This window comes from Embiotoca jacksoni, unplaced genomic scaffold, assembly GCF_022577435.1.
Source record: "Embiotoca jacksoni isolate LCO1_2020_lvr unplaced genomic scaffold, fEmbJac1.0.p SCAF_1, whole genome shotgun sequence".
Lineage (NCBI taxonomy): Eukaryota > Metazoa > Chordata > Actinopteri > Embiotocidae > Embiotoca > Embiotoca jacksoni.
In genome coordinates, this window is record NW_027185229.1 from 24,379,277 (window position 1) to 24,402,864 (window position 23,588).

At 39.6% G+C, this 23,588-nt stretch overlaps 1 protein-coding gene across 17 annotated transcripts in view; it reads left to right on the forward strand.

Moving 5' to 3' along the window:
- rap1gapb (RAP1 GTPase activating protein b) overlaps positions 1-23,588 on the forward strand; it is a 92,259-nt gene that overhangs the window by 62,374 nt on the left and 6,297 nt on the right. For 5 of the 17 annotated variants that reach the window (XM_069149288.1, XM_069149172.1, XM_069149154.1 and 2 more), the window contains 15 exons: positions 8,164-8,211; positions 9,805-9,843; positions 10,017-10,202; positions 11,664-11,767; positions 14,986-15,064; positions 15,156-15,209; positions 15,314-15,397; positions 15,484-15,584; positions 16,032-16,161; positions 19,302-19,457; positions 19,556-19,627; positions 19,727-19,813; positions 20,082-20,228; positions 21,791-21,922; positions 23,142-23,219. In XM_069149288.1, the coding sequence (XP_069005389.1) occupies positions 8,173-8,211; positions 9,805-9,843; positions 10,017-10,202; positions 11,664-11,767; positions 14,986-15,064; positions 15,156-15,209; positions 15,314-15,397; positions 15,484-15,584; positions 16,032-16,161; positions 19,302-19,457; positions 19,556-19,627; positions 19,727-19,813; positions 20,082-20,228; positions 21,791-21,922; positions 23,142-23,219 (1,488 nt within the window). In that variant the 5' untranslated portion in view covers positions 8,164-8,172. Of the gene's footprint in view, positions 1-4,765; positions 4,917-6,450; positions 6,484-8,163; positions 8,212-9,804; positions 9,844-10,016; positions 10,203-11,663; positions 11,768-14,985; positions 15,065-15,155; positions 15,210-15,313; positions 15,398-15,483; positions 15,585-16,031; positions 16,162-19,301; positions 19,458-19,555; positions 19,628-19,726; positions 19,814-20,081; positions 20,229-21,790; positions 21,923-23,141; positions 23,220-23,588 lie in introns of those variants that run through there. The other 12 variants (XM_069149224.1, XM_069149298.1, XM_069149233.1 and 9 more) reach the window with 8 other exon arrangements.

Below are 23,588 nucleotides of genomic sequence, written 5' to 3' on the forward strand. Positions count from 1 at the left end.
ATTGGTTTTATTTCTGTCACACATGCACTGGAAATACAATTTGCAAGGGATTATTAGACTAAATATGGAGATGCACACAGATTCTGGAAAACATCGGTTTTTATTTGTTAAGATGTTGTTTTTTTTGTCTTGTGTGGAAACTGGTCTCATTTATATGCAATATTTTGTTGTGTCAAATTGTTGACCTAATTACTTTATAATGCCAGGTTATATGAAAAGCAGTGATCATATCATCAGTGATCATATAGCAAGCTTTAACATTAGTACTGGAATGTGTGTCTATAGCAACAGGAAGTTTTTACTGAACATACTGTAGCCTGTACATGCAGTATAGGAAAAGGGCTGCTAAATCTGTGAGCTCAATCAAAACGGCAATGCTTTATAGTTTAATTCCTGTAGAAAGTGCCAGCATTTTTAGTTAAAAGCTTTTTAAATAATGCAGCCAATGTTTCTGAATAAAACTGAGCTAAATGAAGTAGAACAATTCACATTGCAAAGATTGGATCAGAGAATACTTGAGAGGCATTCTATTATACTGAATTTAACATATTGAACGGTACTGCAAGCATCTTATGATGCGATGAATACAAATACATTGATGTTGGCCAAGAAGTGACAGTGTTATCTTCATACGCAGACACAGCAACAGAGATACTCCCTGTGTCTCTGGGCTGTCGCAGTCATGACATTTTAGTTTATGATTAATTGTCATCTAAATGATTGCCATGAATGACTTCATTGTCTTTTATTGCTCATGTTATTCCCCTATTGTAGTAAAAGCGTAACCATAGTTTAATAATACACCTTATAAAGAAGAAGACGAACCACTTACTGGCATTTAACGTTGAAATACATGAGTACCAACTCCTGTTTTTAGGGTAAATATGTCATAGATAACAACTTTTTTTATACAAAGCCTCTTCCTCAAATATGTACAGACATTACTCACATTGACAGGAACCAAAAATCCCAAGAAACAATGTGCTGTGGTGGCGCTAATTCTCCATATGCAATTCAATCATAGTAGAAAAAAAGGAGATGACGTCATTAAAGGGAGCAGCAGTCAAACCTCAAACGATGGTTAACGACGTAGGCATGGTGATGAAAATATGACATTTCAGTTAGTTTCATACAGCTGATGAATAATTGCGGTCAGGCGATTATGTTCTAATTGTGACGGGCCTGTGCCTCTTGTATCTTCTTTGCGTGGAGCTCTAAATATATCTTTGACACTTCCACAAGTCAGACACCTTGCTGTGTGTCATTGTGACCTAGAGATGTGATCCCAGCTGATGACCTGAAGCTTTTAACATTGTTATTTCCAGTTTTGACCGTAGTACAGAAGTCCTGTTTCGGGATGGGTTGGTACTTTATATGTGATTATTATAGATATTCTCTTAAAAGCAAGTTTATACATTTAAAGTCTGGTTACACCTACACAAAGCCTTGTGGCTCGACAGAGATTTGCCTGAACTCTGATGTATTTCCTCAAGTAAAGTCACTTAATGTTACTCATTGAGTTACAAAATAATTTGCTTAGTTGGTAAATGAGTTAGTTGGTTTTGACAAGGAAGGAGAATGCTTGGAATGAAACAAAATATGGCCTCTGGTCGTGTGTTTTTTCACTATCCTTTGTGATGTACAAATTCGGTGCTACACTGGTTAAGTACTCCTTTAATGATTACATTAACCTGCTCTCCATGTCAAGTTCAGCAGTAATAGGATGCTACTAATGGGTTCAACAGCCTTATGCCAAAAGTTCAAGGTTTTTGCCTCCTTAATTGTTTGATGAAGCAGTTAGTGATGATAATAGATACACAAACAAACTCCCAACAGATCTGTTGTTGTGCTGCAGGTGGAATTTCAGGGCCTCTTTGTCTAAACTGATTGTTCTTTTATTTTTACTGAAGTGGAGACAGTACGAGAGCTGCTTCAGAATACAGGAAACACAGCAGCAGTTCTGTGGACCTTAACCCCCAGTGGCAATCAACCGGCTCGTCTGAGGCGTTGATTGGGTGGAAGGGGCCATCTGTGTGGACTCCCATTTGTGTTCCCCAGACCTCAGTGGCCACAGCAAGGTCAGGCCTGGTCTCTTCAGACAGACCTGATGAATGAACCACGATGGATTTTCTCTGACTGAAACGCGAGGCTTTTGTGCCCATTGATTGACTTTCTTTGAAGTTTAGTTTTCCATTTTACTCAGGCGTTTGCCTTTGAGGATGCAGATAACCCACACAGCAGAAAGGGAGAGATGGGTAGGCGTGGGGTTATTGCTTTGGATGCATATCATTGGCAGTTTGTCTGTGGAAGTCCAAATGAAGCTCTGGTTGTGAGGAGTTACTGAAGTATTGGAGGCAAAGCTTGCACACTAAGGAGAAATGTTGGGGGTATATATTTTTCCACCTCATCTGTATTCATTGCGCAAAGTGTAATTGACTTACTCAGCCATTCATCTAATTCAGTCAATCAATGAAATCAGTTGATCTGTCAGCGACTCACTCTCACTCATGCACTCCCACTATCTCTCTTTCTTCGGCACGAACACGCACACACACACTGCATTGCTGGTAATTAACACAGGAAAAGAGATGTCTAGCTCTCGACCCCTCAGCCATACAAATAGTGATTGTGTGTTCTCTGCAGCAGCTCCATGTTGTTTCCGAGGGCAGGACAGAAAATGCGAGGAGCTTAAAAGACTGAAGGTCATAAAGTCTGAAAGTCCTCTGAATCTTTCAACTTGTTTGTTGTTAGTCTCTGTATTTTTCAGGACATATTATTCTATTAGATCACACAACATACTATAGTCACCTAAATTAAGCAGGATTGCACAACAGCGAGTTGACTTTCCCAACTGCTAAAGCTGAAATACTGCACTCATCAGAGCACTTTCATATATTTTATAACTTAAACAATGTCAGTGTGAATCGGAATAGTCATAAATATCTCCCACACATTTGCCATCAGGTAATGGTTATACATGATTGTTGGGCAAGTATGTATGCAATTAGTATTCAGTTTTCATCTGTAAATGTTCCCAGTTCCCAGTTTGACATTCAACTAAAGCCGGTCTAGATCCGAGTGAAAAAAATCACCAGTAATGAAATGCAACCTCCGGATGACACAGTGTCTGAATCGCAAGTCTGTTGAGTCTGTTCTGGTGCAGTAACTGTTCATTCAAAATCCATATTCTGTGTACTTTTTAATTCAAATCATGCCAGCCCTTTACCTTGTGCATACTTAACACCAATTTTCCTCAAGGGAAATCAATAAGGACCGCTATCTGTGGTGATCTTCTAAAGAAAATGAAAAAACGTTTGACATGTATGGGATGAATGCGTCTTCTTGCAAGTTTTAAGCTGTTTTTTTTTTTTAAGAAGTAGGTCAGTGTTGATTTCTGATGTTGGAAGTGTGCCCGACTCAGAGACCTGCTTTCACAGAACAACAGCCCCGTTTCATCCCACGGTGCTTCCCTTGTAATTTTTTGTATCGCTTCTGTCCTCCTCTTGTCTCCTACTATCCATTGTGCCCTCATATGATACATATGCTTAACTATGCACAGATGATTTTCAGAGGTGCTGAAGCTAGCTAAGTCCTCAGTCAAGCTGTTGTATCGACACATGCAGGGAATTGTGCCGCTTGCCTGTCTTGCATATCTCCCTTGGTGGAAGTGAGGACAGTTGGTGTGTTCACATTGATGTTTTCTTTTAAAGGACATGATAAAGTGAAAGGTATCCAATGCAGTTTCCTGTATAGGTCCCCAGCACCACTCATTTATTAACTTTTCTTCTTCTGTTAACTTGCAGAGCATTTTTTTTTTTTTTTTTTTTTTTTTTTTTTTTTTTTAATATCACGGCAAGACAAAGGTTGGAAATCTTTCTGTGCTTGTACACAAAAATAAACACATAAACAGCTCATAATCAGAACTTTCAATCTATAACACCACTGCAGATACAGTTGTACTGTAAAACACATGGTGGTCTTAAGTTTAGGCAATAAAAACCCGGTGGTTTGAGTTAGTATAAGATCATGGTTTGGGTTAAATGTGACACAGTCGCAGTTTAGTTAGGGTTGGGCACTAAAACTCTCTGGTTGAAATTAGGAAGATATGATTCAATTCACATTAATAATTTTACGTAAGTCACGTAAAAATCCATGTGGACTTTTGCTTTGCGAAGGAACTCCTGTATCGTGGTTGAAGGTGCAGAGTTTGTTGATAACAGGCTCAAAAACACATGGAAACATGAATTATATAATGTGTGCAATTGTAGGTTTGTCTTTAATCACCTCAGACAAAAAGGAAATGTCTTAACTGTCCTGCTTTTAGAACAGAAAGGTTTCTGAAAGGGAGACTTAAGAAGTATAAGATGAGGGAAAAAAAGGAGTCTCACAATGTGAGAAAACAAAAAAAGAGAACTGTGTGTGTGTGTGTGTGTGTGTGTGTGTGTGTGTGTGTGTTTGCATTTAAAAAAAAAGAGAAGATAGCTGCACAGAGTACAGAGGGAGGGGAGCGCCAACGTTCCTTCCTTCGTCATACTTCCTACAGAACAGCTGTGTGTGTCACCGAGAGGGTGGAGGCAGGAGGTGTTACACGAAAAGAGGAGGGAAGAAAAATGATATTCTCACATTACAGCACATGCTTTTACCTCACACACAGATGTATGGATTCTGATAGACAGCTTTCCAATTTTCTCACCAAGTTTACTGCCTGAGCGACGGTGAGTGCGAAGTGTCACTGTCAATCTCGCCTTTCTCCTTGTGGCTGACAGTGACATCAACACCCTCGCTCTTGTCAGCTTGCCCACATCTGTACTTGTGGAATGATGACTGAGTTCAGGATAGCAAAGAATGCCTTATTAGATGGACTCCTCAGCAGTCCCTCCAGTAAGCCTTTTCTCAAGAGACGATGCCTCAGTGACGTGAGTATTTATTTTATTTGCTGGAGGTGAGAGCTTTTTTCGCTCTAGTAATTGTTGCTTTTTTAAGTCCAGGTAGCTTAGAGACAGACATACAGTATATACAGTATGTTTGGTGTAGTAGAACAGTCAATATTGGATTTTGCTGTTGATTGCAGAGATGGATGAAATGCTCCACTTATTTGTTTTTTAGCCTCATACATAAAGCATAACTGCGTCTAGTGCAGACATTATCCTTTGTAAATATTCAGAACTGATGTGGATACTGTGGAGTGTGCTTGGTTGACTGATAATCTGGTCAGCATAGGAGAGTGTTTGTTGATGTTTGTTTTGCAGTCAGGAGAGCGGTATCTCCCTGAATATCATATGGCGCTGTTTATTTTCACATGCAACAATAGACTGAGGTGCCACCTTTGGCTTTATGAGGTAAGGGTCAGACGTGTGTGCGTATGACCTTACAAGTAAGGTTTTAGTAAATGCACGTGTGAAAGGTTTTTATGCATGTGTATACTTTCCTGTGTGTGTGTGTGTGTGTGTGTGTGTGTGTGTGTGTGTGTGTATGTATTTTGCAAGCCCTCCAGGGCCCCTCAGTAAATTTAAGCTGTCATGTGGAAACATCAGCTTGGCACTTTCAGTCCACTTGTGTTACATGGTGAACAGAGGGCTCACCTCGCAACAAGCACTGCCGTCAGGGCTGCTGCGATCCTCCTTCATCTCACGTCGGCAATGCTTTTAACCCTTAACTTGACCTCTGCAAATTAAAGGTGCATGTCGAAGGGTGTAGACCAGTGTCTCTGCTAATTACACAAAACACTTATTTATGTTCCCTAGCAGTGAGTGGTTGAGGTGTGATTAAAACCCTGTAGCTGGATAAAAGCCTCTTTGTGTAATGAACACTAGTGGTATCAGTAGACTAACTGGACACACGTTGATTACAAAACATCCACATTATACCTCGGTTGACATAAAATCTAGTTGCCAGAACAGCCGTGTCAATTTATTTTTATTTTCTACTCTGCACACTCTGTATTTGGCTGAAAGTTTGTGGTGTCGTGGGTTTCATTCACACATTAATGTGAATGTGTGAATTAATGTGAATGTGTGAATCGATAAAACTAAAGTGTCTTCCTGCTAATTTGGCCGTTGCACACAGTCAGATGAGTGTTTGGCTTTAGCAACAGAGAAGCACCATGGAGCTTTGAGGCTCATTTCCCCTGAAGAGTTACTTGTTTACAGTGTGTTTGTCCTCAAGCGTGGAGGAACGATTCTCCTGGCGTTGAATGGTGCCTCAGTGAGATTGGTGTCAAGTGGGGAGGGGGATGCGTTAGGGAGTGCCGTCTTACTTGTGAAATAAGGAATTAGGGGGTACGAGAGATTCCAACAGTAAATCTCGTGTCTTGAGAGTGCGCAGCCAGCTTTTTCTCTGAGCGGAGATAAAGGGAGAGCGAAGACTACAGGGAGGGCATATCAACACAGCTATGCAGATTATCAAACCCATGTCTTTTTTCGGATCTGTGTCAACTCTCTCCTCCAGAACTTGGACCTGTTTGACATGATCGAGAGGATGCAGGTACTGTGAGTGGTCTCCTGGCTCAGCCTTTTGTACTCGCTGCTTAAAGCTGTCTGTTCTGCCTCACAGGCTTTAATCAAATGGCATCCTCACAATTTCATTCACTTTTTGGACCTAGAATTTCCTTTTCCTGCTTTTCTTCCTATTTTTGTATTCAGCCTTGCAACACAGCTAATGCAACACTTTTATGCATCCATGTATTTATTTATTTGTAATTAATGTGCTGTTTGGTATTTGCAGGAGTATTAGCCTCAAGCTGTCTTCAGAAACCTTATTTCTCTAAATGGGCTGAAAGAGTCTTTGTGTTTTCCCTTCACGGCTGTGTTGTTTTACCTGCGTCATCAGATGTGTGAAATGTTCTGTTTTTCAATATGCTGACATGGATTTGTAGGAGTCTACTATGTTTTGTAGCCCGTGATGTCCTAGAGAGTTACACAAACCAAAGCAAACCAACAGTGAAAAGAGAGTAACACGGTTTAAATAAACACTTTGATCTGAGTGTCTTTAACATTATAGGCATCCACAAAATGTCTCCCTTCCAAAGACTCAAACCAAAGTTTTTAACTTTTTAGCTTTCTTTCACTAGATTTGCTACGAACTGATAAGGGTATTTTTGTGGTCTTCAGTGGTCAAAGATTGTATAAAATCGACCATTTAGCTTCAGCACTGGTGTATTTAACTACCACAGTCGTAAAACACTGGAAACTGTAATCTGAATAGTCCACTAGGATAATATCTTAAGTAATAGAACATTGTTGAACAAGCTACAAAAACATGATTTTTTTTTTTTTTTTTTTTTTAATTTTAACCGTAAAAGCTCAGACAATAGCATCTTTCTGAAATTATAGACCTGGAACCAGGAAACCAGGTATGAAAGGCATGGTGTGTATCTCACGCCTACACATTAGTAATGCATTCATTTTAAACATGTTTTCTTAACCCTTTCTCAAGACCCTTATTTGTTTTCTTTGCTTTAAGCAGCTAAACAACACAGAAGCAACATGTTTGAGTTGCGGAGAACAGTACCATATTGTCTCAGACAAAGGTCAAGAGAACGATGGGGGTGGTGATGGAGAAACTGAAGCAGTGGAACAGTCTTCAGAGAAAGCATTTCCAATTTCCATTTGATTTTTCTTCCTCCGTCCTAAAAATGTGCATCAGATTTGATACGTTTCGAATCTTGCCGCAGGGTATTCCACAAAAAGCGGCCACTGATCAGGATTGCTTTGTTGCTCATCTTTCTATGCGCTTCGGGAACTATCAGTAGTTCTGAGTCAGCAGAATAAGAATAGATAAGAGTCTATAGAAACCTCTGCTTTGGCACTTTATGGCCCTCATGTAGAAGTGTGGTCAACGATATCTTCATTATAGCTTGATGAAATCACCATTTCAGTTCTCATGAACTTCTGCTTATGTTTTTTATCCAGTATAGTCTCCAAGATAGCACTCCTCTTTACTTCCTCTTTCTGTGGCCCATCTGGTGATTGAGCTTGGTTTACGTAAACATGAACTGTTGTCACAAAGATTTATCTCTCACTACGCTGCTGCACACAAAATGTCATGGGTCTTGACAACAATGTCCTGAGTATGTGTCTCTTTGTGTATCTTTGTGGGCCATTTGTGTAAATATTTCACCTGTGCCATCAGTATCATGTCATTTTCTTTCCTTTCTCTCCACAGGGTTGCAGAATGGATGAGCAAAGATGCCCGCTCCCTCCCCCCCTCAAAGTGAGTCGCAAATCCTCACATCTCCTCACATAGACCACAGTCTGGTAAAGCATCCGTAATGGCAGAGTTATAAACCTTTCCTTATCAGCTGTCAGACAGGCTTTAGGATGCTCACCGGCTGAGTCAGGAGCTCGACAGGGGTTATAAGACCGCAAAATCCTCTGCCGTCCTGTCGCCCAGACAGACTGATGCAGTTACTACGGCAGACTGGGAGATAGGCTCAGCAGGAGGTCAGAGGTCAAGTCAAAAAAGGGCACACAAAAGGTAACTTAGTGAGGGTATGGCTCGGCAATGAAGCTTTTCCACGCCAAACTTGGACAACCATTTCTTTATGGGCTTGGCTTTTTGTGTCGTGCGGTAGTGCCATGTAAAAACAAAAGAGTATATTCTGTAAACCGCTGCCACAAAGCTGGATGCATACTATAATCTGAAACATGTTTTAGTTCCGTAAAAGTTAGGTTTTCCTTAATTAATACCAGTGGGCTTAACTTATTCCCTGAAACTGGATCAAGATGAGGCCAAAACCAAATTTATACACGGGTATGTGGACCATAGATTGTATATAAAAATGGACGTAGTCTCTAGGTCTGAAAAGAGAAGCAAATGTAGAAGTGCCTTAAGGTGCAATACCATTGATGGCCACCAGGGGCTGGCTACAAAATAACCCTCTGGCTCCAATGGACCCCCAATTGAAAAAGCCTAATTTCTGTCTTAAAATAAAAGACAGACTTAAAATTGTGGATACAACTGTCAACAATGCAATGCCCTATTGTATTTTGTGTAAAGGACAGTTACTTTCACTTTCACAGTAAAATGCACAAAATTTTCTTGCTGTCACTTCTGCCACATGTAGCCTATAACATGAAATGGAAGAAGTCACAGAATGCTCTGCTGGGATTGGTGAAATGTATTCTTGAGAAAAGGAGAAAATTGCTTCATGAAATTGAGGGAATGTGGGTATCTCAAAAAGTAAATTGCCACATAACGTTATTGTTTCTGCAGTGCAACAAACATAATCCCACAGCGAGTGAATAAAACTATCAGAGGGTAAAATGAGAAATAAGATGTTTGTTATTTTATGATGTCCAATGATGTGTTTTAGGTAGTGCTGTATACATTAGCTGCCAATAACTGAAAGTAAGCTTCTCTGTCACCAACTCGAGCACATCCAATAAAATATCACTTTCCTTGTCTGAGTGAAACATTATTGTCCTTTTTTCACATTGACACTGAGAGATTTTATGTAACACCCATTGGAGGTCATAGAATATGAAAAATTTTGCCGAATGACCGCCAATTTTAAAAAGTTAGATAATCACAGCAGTAGTGATGAGTACAGATTGACGCCTTATATAATTGCTAACAAAAAACTGTTGTCTTCTATGAGGCATCAGTCAAAAAGGCTGATATGTGGTCTGTTATGTTGGCTGGATAAAAAGTATATCTGAAAAATGCAGAACTGCATGATGCTGTAGTTGATATTCTGTCACAGTGTTTATACTCATTGTTATTTTCCTCAAAGAACCAAAACTGAAAGTATGACTACAAGCGTCTGTTTGTCAGCTTGACTCATATTCGTTTGTCTCCCTGCAGACAGAAGAAGACTACATCCCTTATCCCAGTGTTCATGAGGTACATACAATGTACCCTGCACAAAAATAACACACACTATATATTTTATAGATATCAGAAGCTGTAATGTTAAAGGACTAAGTAGTGGGAAAAAAAGCGAGTGTACATTTTCTGAAGCAGTGAAAGTAATTCAGTGTTTGATAGCACATATTCTTACTGTCCATCACTGTCAGGTTCTCGGTCGCAGTAGTCCTTTTCCACTTATCCTGCTGCCTCAGTTTGGAGGCTACTGGATCGAGGGGAACAATCATGAACCGAAAGACCCACCAGAGGCCGATCAACCTCCCTGCCCTTCCTCCCACGTCAAACTAGAGACAAACAGTACTGCCAAGATCTACAGGAAGCAATTCATGGGCAAGGTGAGGATGGGGAGATGGGTCTGGTTTCATATACTATAAAGCGTATTCTTTGATTTCCTTGGAAAAAGTCTCAGTATAGATCAGTGGTCTCCAACCTGTAGCCCACCAACCAGTTCTGAATAGATCGTGAAAGGTTTGACCAATACGCAGTGCTTCCCATACAGAGACTTATTTGGGCGGGCCAAGTATATTTGGCGATCCATTTCAGCATATTTAATTAATTTATTTATTTTTTAACCTGTCTGAGAGAATGAGATCAAGTGGACAATCTCCCCTCGCTACCTTCACTTGTGTCTGCTCCGCACCGTGACATTGCAGCAGAGGTGGAGCTCCGTCCTTCATGAGACACAGAGATCCGAGGACAGAAACACAGCAGAGACTCTCACACTGAGCTGTAAAGAAACAGGTGCTAATAAATTAGGTAAATAACATGAATACAATATTTCCGGTCAGAGCTATAAAGCGAGTGTCTGTCACTGAGTGAGAGATCGTTGAGAGAGACTTTTCAAATTAAAAGCCCTCTACTTTCACAGGGTCCAGCCGTATTTTAGGTTTTGACATAGACGTGTTTGTTTTAGGTGAGGCGGGGGTCCTAATTGAAGGGTAAACATGAGATTTCCCTTGTTAAATCTTATATTAGAACGCTTTATTTGACACTTTTCAAATCAGTTTAGCAACACACGAGTTGCCCCACCCCACTCCCCCAGAAGAAAAGCATGCATCTTTAACTTAAATTTATGATGCAAGGTGTTTGTGTGAAGACTATCAATTGTTTTTTTCATATAAAAGAAGCGTAAACCCTGTTCAAGATGTATTCGTTATTGTATCATCTTAAAATATACAAATGTCTTGTGAAAAAGGCTCCTGCTTCCATTTTCTTAACATGTACTAGACTGATTTTACCGATTAATCCTGTTCTGAAACCTTTGTCTCTAGAGACAGTATAAAACAAGCAAAACTTCTTTCAAAGTATTGTTTTTTTCAATTGCCAGAACATATCTCAATTGTTTTTCAAAAAATGAAAGTTAGAGATTATGTGAAGGGACGATGAAAACAAAAACAAAATATCCTCTTAGTTTGTGTGCGGGTTCTTTTGTAATCATTTGTCACCTTTACAACTAAAAGGATCATTTTTCAAGCACACAGAGATATAACAATTTAACAAGTTTACTTTTGTCAATAATGCAATAACGGTGTCAGTATTCTTTTGTTAAGTGACTAAGTTTATATAAGTGTGTATACCACACAAAGTAAGAAAAATAATACTTGGTTTTGCTATATAATACATGTAAAGCAAAGTGCCTACTTTAAATTCAGTATATCCATTATATGCATACAAAATACAAATTCTCTTTTTACCTCTGTTCTAATTTATCATTGCATTTTATTATTATATTCCTAACTGTCAGTTGCAGGAGTGTTCATCATGCATTAAAGTTTCCTCTTCTTATCTGCCCCCAGGAACACTTTAATTACTATACCATGGATGCCGCCCTGGGCCACTTGGTCTTTTCAATGAAGTATGATGTCATTGGGGATCAGGAGCATCTACGCTTGATGCTTCGGTACAGTTTCCTATTATATTTATCGCTGACTCGTTGCCGCTTTCGTTTATTCTTTTTTTTCTCGCCTGTTCCTTTGGCTCCTCTCCTTTGCAGTACCGTTTGTAATTTTTCTTTGCCTTCATTCCATTTTGTCAGTCTTGTATCTCTTTCTTACTTTCTTTTTTTCTCTCCCCTTGGCGTATTTCTCAGTGAACCTGCTACATCCCTGGCTTGTAATATCCATGCAATGCACCGATTTGTTTTTTTTGTGTGCTTGTATTCATTTCCGAACAGTACTATTCAATGGAGTGTTTCCACACATGGCTTCACTGACCTAGATTTATTTTTTTTTATCTCAAGAATACCATTAAGTCAAGCAAAAACTGTTACAGATGAAAATGAGCCTTTTCATTTCTCACAGGTTGCTTTGGTGAGAAAGTTTAAAATGGGTTTTATAGCTTGATCGTTAATAATAGCCAGAGATGCGGGAAGGTTTGCTCCTTCTGTCAGTAATACATTTTCTCATCAATTTCATCTTCAGTTTAATACGACTTCAGATCTATGTTTGCATATTCAACACAGTCGGACAGTTTTCAAGCTATTATTAAGGATTAACAATAGCTTGTGCTTGTGTACTAATATTGCTTCCTGTAACATACAGCTATTTAACATTTATTACCCAAGAATGTTTCAGTATTGTATTTTTTTTTAGGTAAATAATTTGATTTGGTAATAAAAACATAACTTAATTTGCTAAACTAGTGAATTAATCAAATTACTAACACAATGGCAGATTTGGAATAGATGCTGTTTCTTCATTTCTAGAAACACAACAAAACACATGCCGGAGATCCACAGAAATTTGTGTTGGTCATTCATGTACTGAAAATTGTATCATAATTTGTGTGTAAACAAAAGTCTATTAATGTGGCACAGTACAAATACCCAACCTCTCTCTCTCAAAGTACTCAACAATCGGCACACTATTCATCCATGTTGTACAAGTGTAATGCCTCCCTCTCACCATCGACCAAAACCATGCTCATTCCCCGAAATCCTTCTCTCCTTCACTTTCTGCAATAGACAGACGAGTGGGAGAGAGGCAGAGCTCAGTGCATCGTGCAAAACTGAATTATTTCAGCACCTGAGAGACTCCACTCCAGATTTTAATAGCTGGGTTCTCTCATTGTTAATGGAGCTACAGAGTGGATGAGTGTGCAGCGAGGTAACAGCCACTCAAGCCCACAACATTTTTTCAGTGATGTTTTCCAAAGGGTGGGCACCACCCACAGTCACCCCAGTCACCTCAGCTGATGTGGTCACAGGCGCTGACACACAATCACCATTTAAAACATGACCTGCAGAATAAGTTAGAATTTCATTTTACTGTAAATGCCCTGTGAAATGTAAAAACAACAATATATTCTACAGCTTGATTAAGCAAGTAAGGATGTTAAGTCTGCCCACTTCTTTACTGTTGCTGCATCAAGCCTTCCAGTGTCATATACAGACCTAGTGTTGTTTGTTAGTTTTTATTTATTTTGTATGTAGGTTTTCTGTTCTCCTTCGGCACTTAGTCTTGTTTTGTCTATATGTCCTCATTCCCACAATTGTCTTTTATTATCTATTACACGTCTACCATGTATTGTTTGTGTAGTGTCACTTGCACTTAAAAATGTATGTATGGCTAACTATTAATGCAGTTTACAATTGTTGTGGTGGCAAATTAACTACACAGAATTCTTAGTTATTCATATAAACAATGGGTCTTAAATTCAGACAGAAGTAGACAAAAGCAAACTTCTCATTTCTAGCAGTTGTTGATCTTTCTAGGATTAGTTCCATTACTTAATTTACAACCAGCTCACTTTTTAATGTGATGTCTTGTTTCCAAAAGAGAATCTGGTGAATTTGATCTTGGATATGCACTTACTGGCTAAAGCAGCATGTCCCAATAAAGTCCGCATCCTTCTGTTGATGACCCACATCGATAATATAGTTGTGAATATGAAGTAGTGTTCTTGGAGGGTAGAGCCATTTAGATTGAGTATGATAAGTATAATCAGGCAAAATGCAAGATAAGACCATAATTATGTTCAAATATTAACCTGTTTAGCTTCTTATCTTCCAGAGTATATTTAAATAAGGGGTCTTTTGATGTCACAAGAGGCTTTAAGAATGAGGGCATACAAATGTGTTTGTCAAACGCATTTGGGGGGGTATTGTTGCTGATGTGTAAACTTTTCCAAATCCCATAAAATCACCGGAGAGACATTAGCGTTATCTTGAACCATGATAGCATCCAAGACTGGCTTCCACATGGTAGCAATTCACTACACAGCGGATGTGTTATATTTGACTGGGGCTATTCTTAACATAGCCGGTGGGTGACCACACAAACTAATGTAATGTACTTAATTGAGGATGTGCTCCTTGGCCTTGGAATTATTCTCGGCCTGTAAGGTGGACATGGTGAATAGTTCTCGTATTTTTAGAGCAGATGATACATATTTCCATCCCTTCCCAACTTGTTTACAGAGTACAGTATCTCTCCAACAACAGTTCCACGCTCATTACTTCAGCATGTGGAGAAACTGAAAGCATGACAGGCTTAGCAATTTAGCTGCATTTTCTGAGCTATGATTACAAAATTGTTGTTTGAGGGAGGGCTTTACAATCTCCAAAACTCTGTTAATTAGCCTCAGAGGTGCTGGAAGGTGAAAGTCTAACTCTTTATGCTAAGCTAATTTAACATGCAACCTCCAGCCTAATGTAGTTTGCACAGATATGAAAGTGCTATTCCTCCTTTGGACAATTTTCTATCATTATATGATACACAGTAACTCTCTGCAAGAAATAAAGTTAGTATATTTTCCAAAATATTGAGCTATTTCCTGAAGTATTCCAGCTCTAATATCTCAGTGACCGTGAGCTACTATTTATTGTTTTGATTTTCTGGACATAAATTATGGATTATAGATTCAATGGAGATGGAGCTATAACCCCCTTAAAAGGATAAAAGTATACCCATTTGACCTTCTTCCAGGCAATCTTGGATCAAACAAATCAAGTGTAGAGACCATTATGATTCCAGCTTCACTTGTCTCTGAAAGGTCGCCTGTAAATTGACAGATCACCTGCATGAATACTAAGCAACAAAGAAGGAAACATTTAAGCCAGTAGGATTTATTTGGTTTAGAAATAAAACATTTTGACTTTTCACTTTGTTTGCCTTTCAGCACAAAGCTAAAAACCTATCACGATGTGATTCCCATTTCCTGCCTTACGGAGTTTCCCAATGTGGTTCAGATGGCAAAGGTAGGCCACTACTATCACGCCAAATATTTAGTTTATTGTATGTTACTGTACATTTAAAATATAAAGATGAAGGTACTTTTTTCATTTACAGCTTGTATGTGAAGAAGTAAACGTGGATAGGTTTTACCCTGTCCTCTACCCAAAGGTAGGCATTAGTCCTCATTGTCACTTTCTCTCTTGTTCCCTGCTATCCATCAGCACTATAGCACCATGAACCTGACTAGAAACTTTCTCTTATCTCATCTGCAGGCGTCAAGGCTCATTGTCACCTTTGATGAGCATGTCATCAGCAACAACTTTAAGTTTGGAGTTATTTATCAAAAGTTTGGCCAGGTGGGTGCACTTTAGAGATGGGCTCTTTTCCTTTGATGTCGTGTGCGCCCCTCCTGCTGAAAATTATATTTGCTTCCTCCTTGCAGACATCAGAGGAGGAGTTGTTTGGGAACATGGAGGAAAGTCCTTCCTTTGTTGAGTTCTTGGAGTTTCTGGGTCAGAAGATTGAGCTTCACGACTTTAAAGGGTTTGAACACTCATCAGTTCAATTTCAGCAGATTCTTTTAATCTCGTTTGGTTAATGCCGAGTGTAGAACTTTACCTAATGTCTGTCTGAAGCTGTGCATCTTTCACTCTGCTGTTGATCACAGTTAGCTTCAAATGAATCCCTCAAAAAGCAATTTAGAGTGTCCTGATATTTGTGGTGTTGCTGACATTGTGATTGAGTAGGCCGAAAAAGTGCCGCTGGCATTCCTTCAATGATGAATGAGCGTGGTGGACCGAGTGCTCAGAGAGCACGCACCTATGTGTCACTAACACCGCTTTGTTCGTCTCTCCTCTGTCTCTGTCTCTGCTGTTCACCTGGATGCTCTCCCTGCCTTCTGTTCTCCTTCTTTCTTCTCCCGTCCCCTCTCATTTTCTGCGGTTTCTGCCCTTAAATGTCTTGTCTCTGCTTTCCCTTTTTCTTCTCCAGTTTTCGGGGTGGGCTCGATGTCACTCATGGGCAGACAGGGACAGAATCCGTCTACACAGATTTCCACAATAAGGAGATTATGTTTCACGTGTCCACCAAACTGCCTTACACTGAAGGAGACTCGCAGCAGGTACAGTGACATTCCAATGATTAATCATCAGGGTAACCAATTTGGATTTTTAAAACCATCAGTAATTGATTTGTGAAGGCCTCTTTTTGTGACTCCTGTGTGTGTCTGCAGCAGTTAAAGGTTGAGGGCTTGTTAAATTCAAATTTAAGACTTTTAGTCAATGCTCATTAAGCAGAATGAACTATTTAAATCACTAATGATGTGCTGGACAAAAACTAAAGTCACTGGTTACATTTTTGTCATTTGGGATGTACACATTCATTTTCTGCTGAAAGCTTAATTAGAAAATCAACCACTCATGTCTGTATAATAATATTAGTATAGTCATCATGCAACGAGCTTAGCTTAGCATAAAGGCTGGAAACGGGTTAACCGCTTGCCTGGCTCTTTCAAAAATAACTAAATTTGCCGTCCAGTATTTCTAAAGCTCCTTAATTAATACATTATATCTCAGTTGTTTTTTGTGTAATATTATTGTCATATTGTTGTTGTTTTTTTTATACTAAATTAAGCTAATTGGCTGCTCGTGGTACCGTATTGTATACTGCTGAGAGTGCAATTCATCCTCTCATCTAATTCAAGAAAGCAGACAAGCATATTTTCCTGAATTTTGAACTATTTGTAAGGTATAACCCAAAAAAGAAATTACTTATTTTGTAGAAACACTTCCCCTGTGAGAGCCTTATAGACATCTGTGTGCAGGAATTAGCTGAGCAAATTACATTTATTTCCATTTTGCAGGTTTGCTGTCCTCACTTAACCTGCTGTTCTTGAGAAATATTATTTCTTGAGGTTTACCATTTCCACTAGCATTACAGTGTTCTCTTCTGACATATAAGTTGTTCATCTGATGGTTTGCGACTGAAGACTTTCATCTCTTTGATGCATTGGGCTGCATTAGTAGCTGCTCTTTGCTGCCTGTCAGAATGGTTTGAACTTTGTTACCACAGTAACTCCGTACAGACGGTTCGTATTGCCAAGTCATGAGGATAAACAGACAACATAAACAACACCCACTTGGTATGATTTATTGGGGAACTCAAGAAAAGGTGCACCCATAATGCTATAGTATTATTTCAAGAGGTACAGAATTTATGTCGCCAGATACAAATGTGATGCGATTTGAAAGGTTATATAGGAATTGCAGATGTCAAGTATCTTAATACTGCGCTGCATTTGCCGAGTTTCTTTGTGTGTAACTGCCCATGGTGAAGCTGTAGAGAAAATGGGAGGAATGTTTCCTGGGTTCAGAAAGCTCCCGTTTGAGTAAATATGGAAGCTGACAGCTAATAAACTCAGGGATGATGCAGTAGTAACCTGGCTGCCCTGGATCTGCAGCCACATGTGCCACTGTCTCATTCTCTTCACTCAGCTTCTTTAAAAATACAGTTTTTCAAAGATAAAACTGTTTTTATCATACATTTTCAAAATGTTGCAGAATTTAATCTATTTGTGACCATGACAAATGACTTGACTTCTTTTTTTTTTCTTTCTTTTTTTTACTATCAAACTTCAAACGCAGTTCCCAGTTTTCTCTAAAACTGTGTGCCATTTGGAATGAAAGTCTGCATTGATAAGTGCTGCAATCGGATAACTAGAAAGTTATAAAGAAAGAAAGAATTATTTCTAATTATGAGCATTTTTGAGGTACAATAAATTTGAGACATTTGATAGATACAGTTTTCCCTTTGATCTGTATAAGAAAGCTTCCATGTAATTAACATTTATAGCCTATTTATGACTGTCATGACTTCAGCGCATTATGAAAACTTGCCAGGGCTTGAAACAGGTGGTTGATTTTCCTCATGCGAACAAACAGACTGGCTTTAACAGACAGAGGACATAAAGTGATGAACTGCCACTAGAAAAGCAAATGCCATCATCATCTCTAAATCCCTGTGCAAATATTTGCTTGATTGTACTGTGCACACCCGTGTTTGACTGTGAAGACATTTTTTAGGAGTAGCAGCTGTTAGCAACAGGTGAGAAATAGTTGCGTTAATTAACTGTACTTTACCATGTTAAATAGTCTGTGTGACAAAAGGGGAATCAATGCATGCTGCTGCAATGCAAGGATCACAGTGTTGAGGCTTTTTCTGAGGAAGAACAGGAGAACTGGATCTATTTATGACAAGACCGTCTGCTCTGAGAAATGTTTGAGTGATCGTCACTCTCTGTCACCAAACCATATCTGTGTATGAAATCTGAAATATCTCGTCTCTGCTTACATGCAATGGGGTTGATTTGGGTCACAGAGTTATGATAAGAATCCTTTTCCATGTTGGGGCGCTGAACTGAATGTAGTGACATTTTGTTATCCACAAGCATCTTGGAATATTTTACTGTTTGATTGCTGAGGAAAAAAAAAAACTGGGACAGTAACAATTCTTAAACAGGAAATTTGCTCCAACTACTGTGATTCATGTGAGTCGTACCCTCTCAGATATCTGTTGGGGCTTCAGAGCAGTCTAAATCAGAGTTCCAAACACGAGGTAATGAGGTGACAGCATGCTGCATATTTAGATTTAAAAGGGTACCCCTAACATTTGGCAGCATTAAGCTTTTTTTTTTTTTTTTTTAAATATTGCTTGTTTATTTATTTTTTTATTAAAGCGCAGTTGCCTTGTCCTCCAAATGCAGGAGTGTTCTTTTGGCAGCTTTAAGCTTTTTGGCAACAAGGAAAACTCAGTTATTCAGCTGTGATGATGACATTCAGCTGTTTGCGGAATCATAAACCATTTTTGGTTTGACTTTGCGGTGCCTCCGCTGATATTCAAATGAATTGAATCCCAATTCTAGCTACGTTGAAAAATTAAATAAAGTGGGTTTATGCAAAGTACATATAAATTCATAAATGTAATGTGTACCTGTGGAATATAATGGAGCACATTATTTAGATGTAAATTTTTCCCTGTGGAATTGTGGAAGATATGATTTTTTTTTTGGCTGATAGTAAAACTTAGATGTCATGCATCTCAGTAAAGAGGTATTACTCTTGGAATAAATTCTATTTATTTTCTGTTCGATCTTTGAGTGCGAGTCCAGGAGGGGATTCTGTGACAGGCCAGTGTTTGTGATACTGCAACTGGTTATTTGAGATGTTTCCGCTGCTGTTAGTTTTGTTTATCTGTGCTCTCCAGCTGCAGAGGAAGAGGCACATAGGCAACGACATTGTAGCCATCATGTTCCAGGAGGAGAACACTCCCTTCGTGCCAGACATGATCCAGTCCAACTTCCTGCACGCATATGTGGTGGTGCAGGTAGAGAACGCATGTACGGACAATGTCACCTACAAGGTGGGTTCCCAGGGCAACCAATTACGTTCTAAGAAACTTGAACTGATCTGTGCTTCTCTCTCAGAAGAGTCTCATCACTTACCTGCTTTCTCTTCCAGGTGTCTGTGACAGCGAGGGATGACGTACCTTTCTTTGGTCCTGCTCTGCCTGACCCTGCCATCTTCAAAAAGGTTAGCAGACACACAGATGCCGTTCCCATTTATGAGCAGACATCATCTTCAACCTCCGCTCACAGTGCTGTACCGCCTCTCTGTGTTTACCTCCCTCAGGGTCCCGAGTTCCGCGAGTTCCTCTTCACCAAGCTCATTAATGCAGAGTACGCCTGCTACAAAGCTGAGAAGTTTGCTAAACTGGAGGTGAGAAGCACACGAAAGGCAAACTGGGAGAGTGTGAATGCCTTTAGTGTGTATGTGCATCCTGCTGGCTGTGCTCTTGACAGGAAATAACAATATAACTTTATTGTCTTCCAACAACCAAATTGCATTCCACATAAACTGTTGTTTATTGATTTTCATTACTATCACCCATATCCTTTCATTTGAAATGATTAAATCACTTACATTTTGTGTTTCAGAACAAGACTTAGTGAGTATAAGAACTTTGTGTTGTTGTTGTTGTTGTCAGGAGCGTACACGTTCGGCCCTGTTGGAAACGCTGTACGAGGAGCTGCACATCAACAGTCAATCCATGATGGGTCTGTGTGGTGACGAAGATAAGCTGGAGAATGGGGGTGGAGGAGGAGGAGGAGGAGGCTTCTTTGAATCCTTTAAGGTACAGCATCATCCCTCATTTAATGAAGTACACCGGCAATCTGCAACTGCACATGCATGAGTGAGAATGATGATGAGTGGAGAAACTTTAAGGATGTTTTTTTTTTTTCTCCCCTGTCTCTTGGCTGGGATTCTGGGTATTCACACATGAGAAAACAAAGCACAGCAAATTCACAGTATCTCAAAGGACCAGTCCTGCGGCATTTGCTTTCCTCTCTTGGCTGCGACTGCTGAACTCGGTGTGTTTTCACGTGATGGTGTGGTTTTGAGGCTGCGGAGTGTCTCGTTGTGTATGAAAGGCACTTTCCTCTGACTGAGTGTGCTCCATCAATGACCATTAGGGTGGTGGAGCATGGTTCAGTCGCCGAGGCACGGTGGCAGGATCTGTGATGGTGTATGCCTGATGAACGATTTAATGACCCCTCATTAGGGAGCTGATGATGCAGTTTGTGTGTCTCCCCATGGGCAGCATTCATTTGCCGTTTTTCTCTCTTCTCCGGGTCGTTTTTGGCCATCTTTTCTGCATTTCTCTGCAACTTCAGAGAAATAGAATCACCTTTCTGCCAGTTTTTCTGACTTTACTGTTTCTTAAGATCCATATTTCATGCATACCTTCATAAACCTCTGCATGAATGAGCTCTTGCCCAAAAAAAAATCGCATCTTTTCTTTCTCACTGTTGAGGATCAACTCGCTCTCTCTCGTTCTCTCTTTCACGCCTCCGTAAATTACATCTACAAAGATTTCCCACTCTTTTCTTCTCTCTCTGCCTCTGTGTAGATGTGCAGATTCTGCTGTCTCTCCTACTCTCTCTCATTCTATTGTTCTTACTTGCTCATGCTGTGTCTCATGACACAAAACTCAACTCCAGACTCACCCGTGCTAAATGACAATTCACTGGACGGGAGACGCGGCTCTGTCCCTCTCCACTACAAAGCCAACACCTTCTTTGACCTTCTGTGAACCTACATGTCCTCCACGCAGCCTCCGCCCCCTGCCTGCTGACCTGCACTGCCCCTGAGTGCTCAAAAGTAGTCCTGCATACAAACAACAATCACACTTGTGCACATTTAAGTACATGCTAATATGCTGTAAGTGCAAGTGTAAGAGTGGACACACATGTCCTGGTAAACACACTTGTTCTCTTAGCCTCATCACATTTATTCTGCAACATTTGCATATAAACACATCAGATTGACAATATGACATACTGACATGAAATGAATGAAAAATAATTGGCTAGTTGCACCAAATCTGTTATAAAGAGTTGAAAGAATATTTTACATTGTATATAATATATGTGGGTGTGTAATATAGTTATTTACATGTTAGTAAACATATCCCAGTCTTTGCAACCAAAAGTTTTGAAATATAGAATAGCACATACTTTCTGCTTTAGCAAAAGTACTAAAGAATATATATAATACACTTTGGATTTGATTTGAGTACACAGTAGATCCACATATATTTACGATATTTAATGCTTTGGAATATTGGTCAGTGTGTTACGTTTCCACATCAGATCAGAGTGGATCCATTGACCATATCCTCGTTTCTCTCTGTAGCGGGTCATCCGCAGCAGAAGCCAGTCTATGGACGCCATGGGCCTCAGTAACAAGAAGTCACACACAGTCTCCACTAGTCACAGTGGCAGCTTTACCCACAATCCCGCAGAGAACCCCAAAACCCCAGGGATTGTAAGTAGCCCACTCTGGTTCACTTGTTGCCCACCTGACGCATACATTGAGGATATACTTGCAGCACAGTGGATAAACATACAAACAAACTCCTTTAACTACTATTCTTTCTCATAGGCAGCACTTAAGCAAATTACTCCTGTTAGCGAACTGTCACACTTTACTTTCATTAGTATGTTAACATCAAAGCACTCGCTTTCATTCCTGACATTTACATTTTCTCCTGCATTGTAAGCAAGCAGCTTTCACTGATTGCCTTTTCCCATTAATGGCTCCTATTGTTCCTGTTAATGACTTTTTTGTTGTTGTTATTTGGAAAATTAAAAGCATTTTCAGCATTTCAGTCATACTCATCTGTTGAGAGAATCTTTACGCCCACATAGAGTGACAGATATCTAGGATGATGATTAAAAAACAAATGTCAGTTGTGGAAGGAATCCGGTGCTTTCCTTATCTGTTCAAGATGATTGATTGTTTGTGAGCCCCAGTCTAGTCTCTTTCCCGAGTCTTGAAATGATCTCAGCCTAGCAACTGTATGATTACCCAGATTCCCTCCCTCCTTGCTGTGCTTTGTCATGACTGTCTCCTCATGCAAATGTTTTAACCTCCTAATCCAGCCCTTGTGCACGTGTGGCTGAAGTATATGCATGGCACAAGACATGAATGCAAGGAGCTCACTGTCCTGCTGGTGTCTCTTTCACAGATCCGATTAATCATGTTTCAATCCGTTTTGGGATTTATTGCAGTTTTTTTATTTGGTTAATGAAAGTATTTAGAATTAGAACTAAATTAATCTCGTTTCTGAAAGGTCCAAGTTTTTTAATAGTGTTTTCCCTTCGCACTGTGTCAGCCATTTTTGCCCTTTTCCTTCTTCTGAATGCATCACTAAACAGACTTGTATCCCTCAGGGCAGAAACGGCCGGCATACCTGCTTGTTTGGTGACACTCCATCTCCTGCTGTTCCCTCCTATGTTGGACCCCAGCCTGCTTTTGTTCTATAAAGCTTTTTCAATATTGCCTCAATATCAGTGTCTTCCCTGTGCAGTCATGCTGCGAGCTCCTTTATAAGATGTTTTGCACCTTGCTGTTTAAATTTGTTGTGCTGTGCGCATGAGATCTTATGATGTGTTCTTTTCTTTTCTTTCCCCCCCTCTTGCTTTTTTCAATCTATCATCTCCCTTCTCTCTCTGCTTCCCCTGCCCTGTCATGTGCTGCTCAGTCATTGCTTGTCCCAGGGAAAAGTCCCAGTAGATATGGACGCCGAGGCAGTGCCATAGGGATAGGAACAATAGAAGAGGTTCATGTATATTCTCCCTTCTTGTTTACTGTTTTTTCTTTGTTTTGCTATTGTCTTTTCATAATGTCACTATACAATAACTGTCTTCTTAGCTTAAAATGTGTTTTAGCTTCCATGGCTGAGAGGTTGTTAGATATGTAGGTGTCTTAAGTTATAATGACACTAGCTTAGTTATTGTTAATCATAATTTCATTCATGTCCTTCATTCATACGGCCAAACCCTCTATCTTCTCTGTAATAAGGCTGATGGGAATGGTCCAAAATGATCTTTGGGATGCTGTAGCTCATTTTCTTCAGTATAAGTCTATAAATAATGTAAATAATGCTTACATGTAGGTCATTTCATTTCAGATCAATGTTTCATGTTTT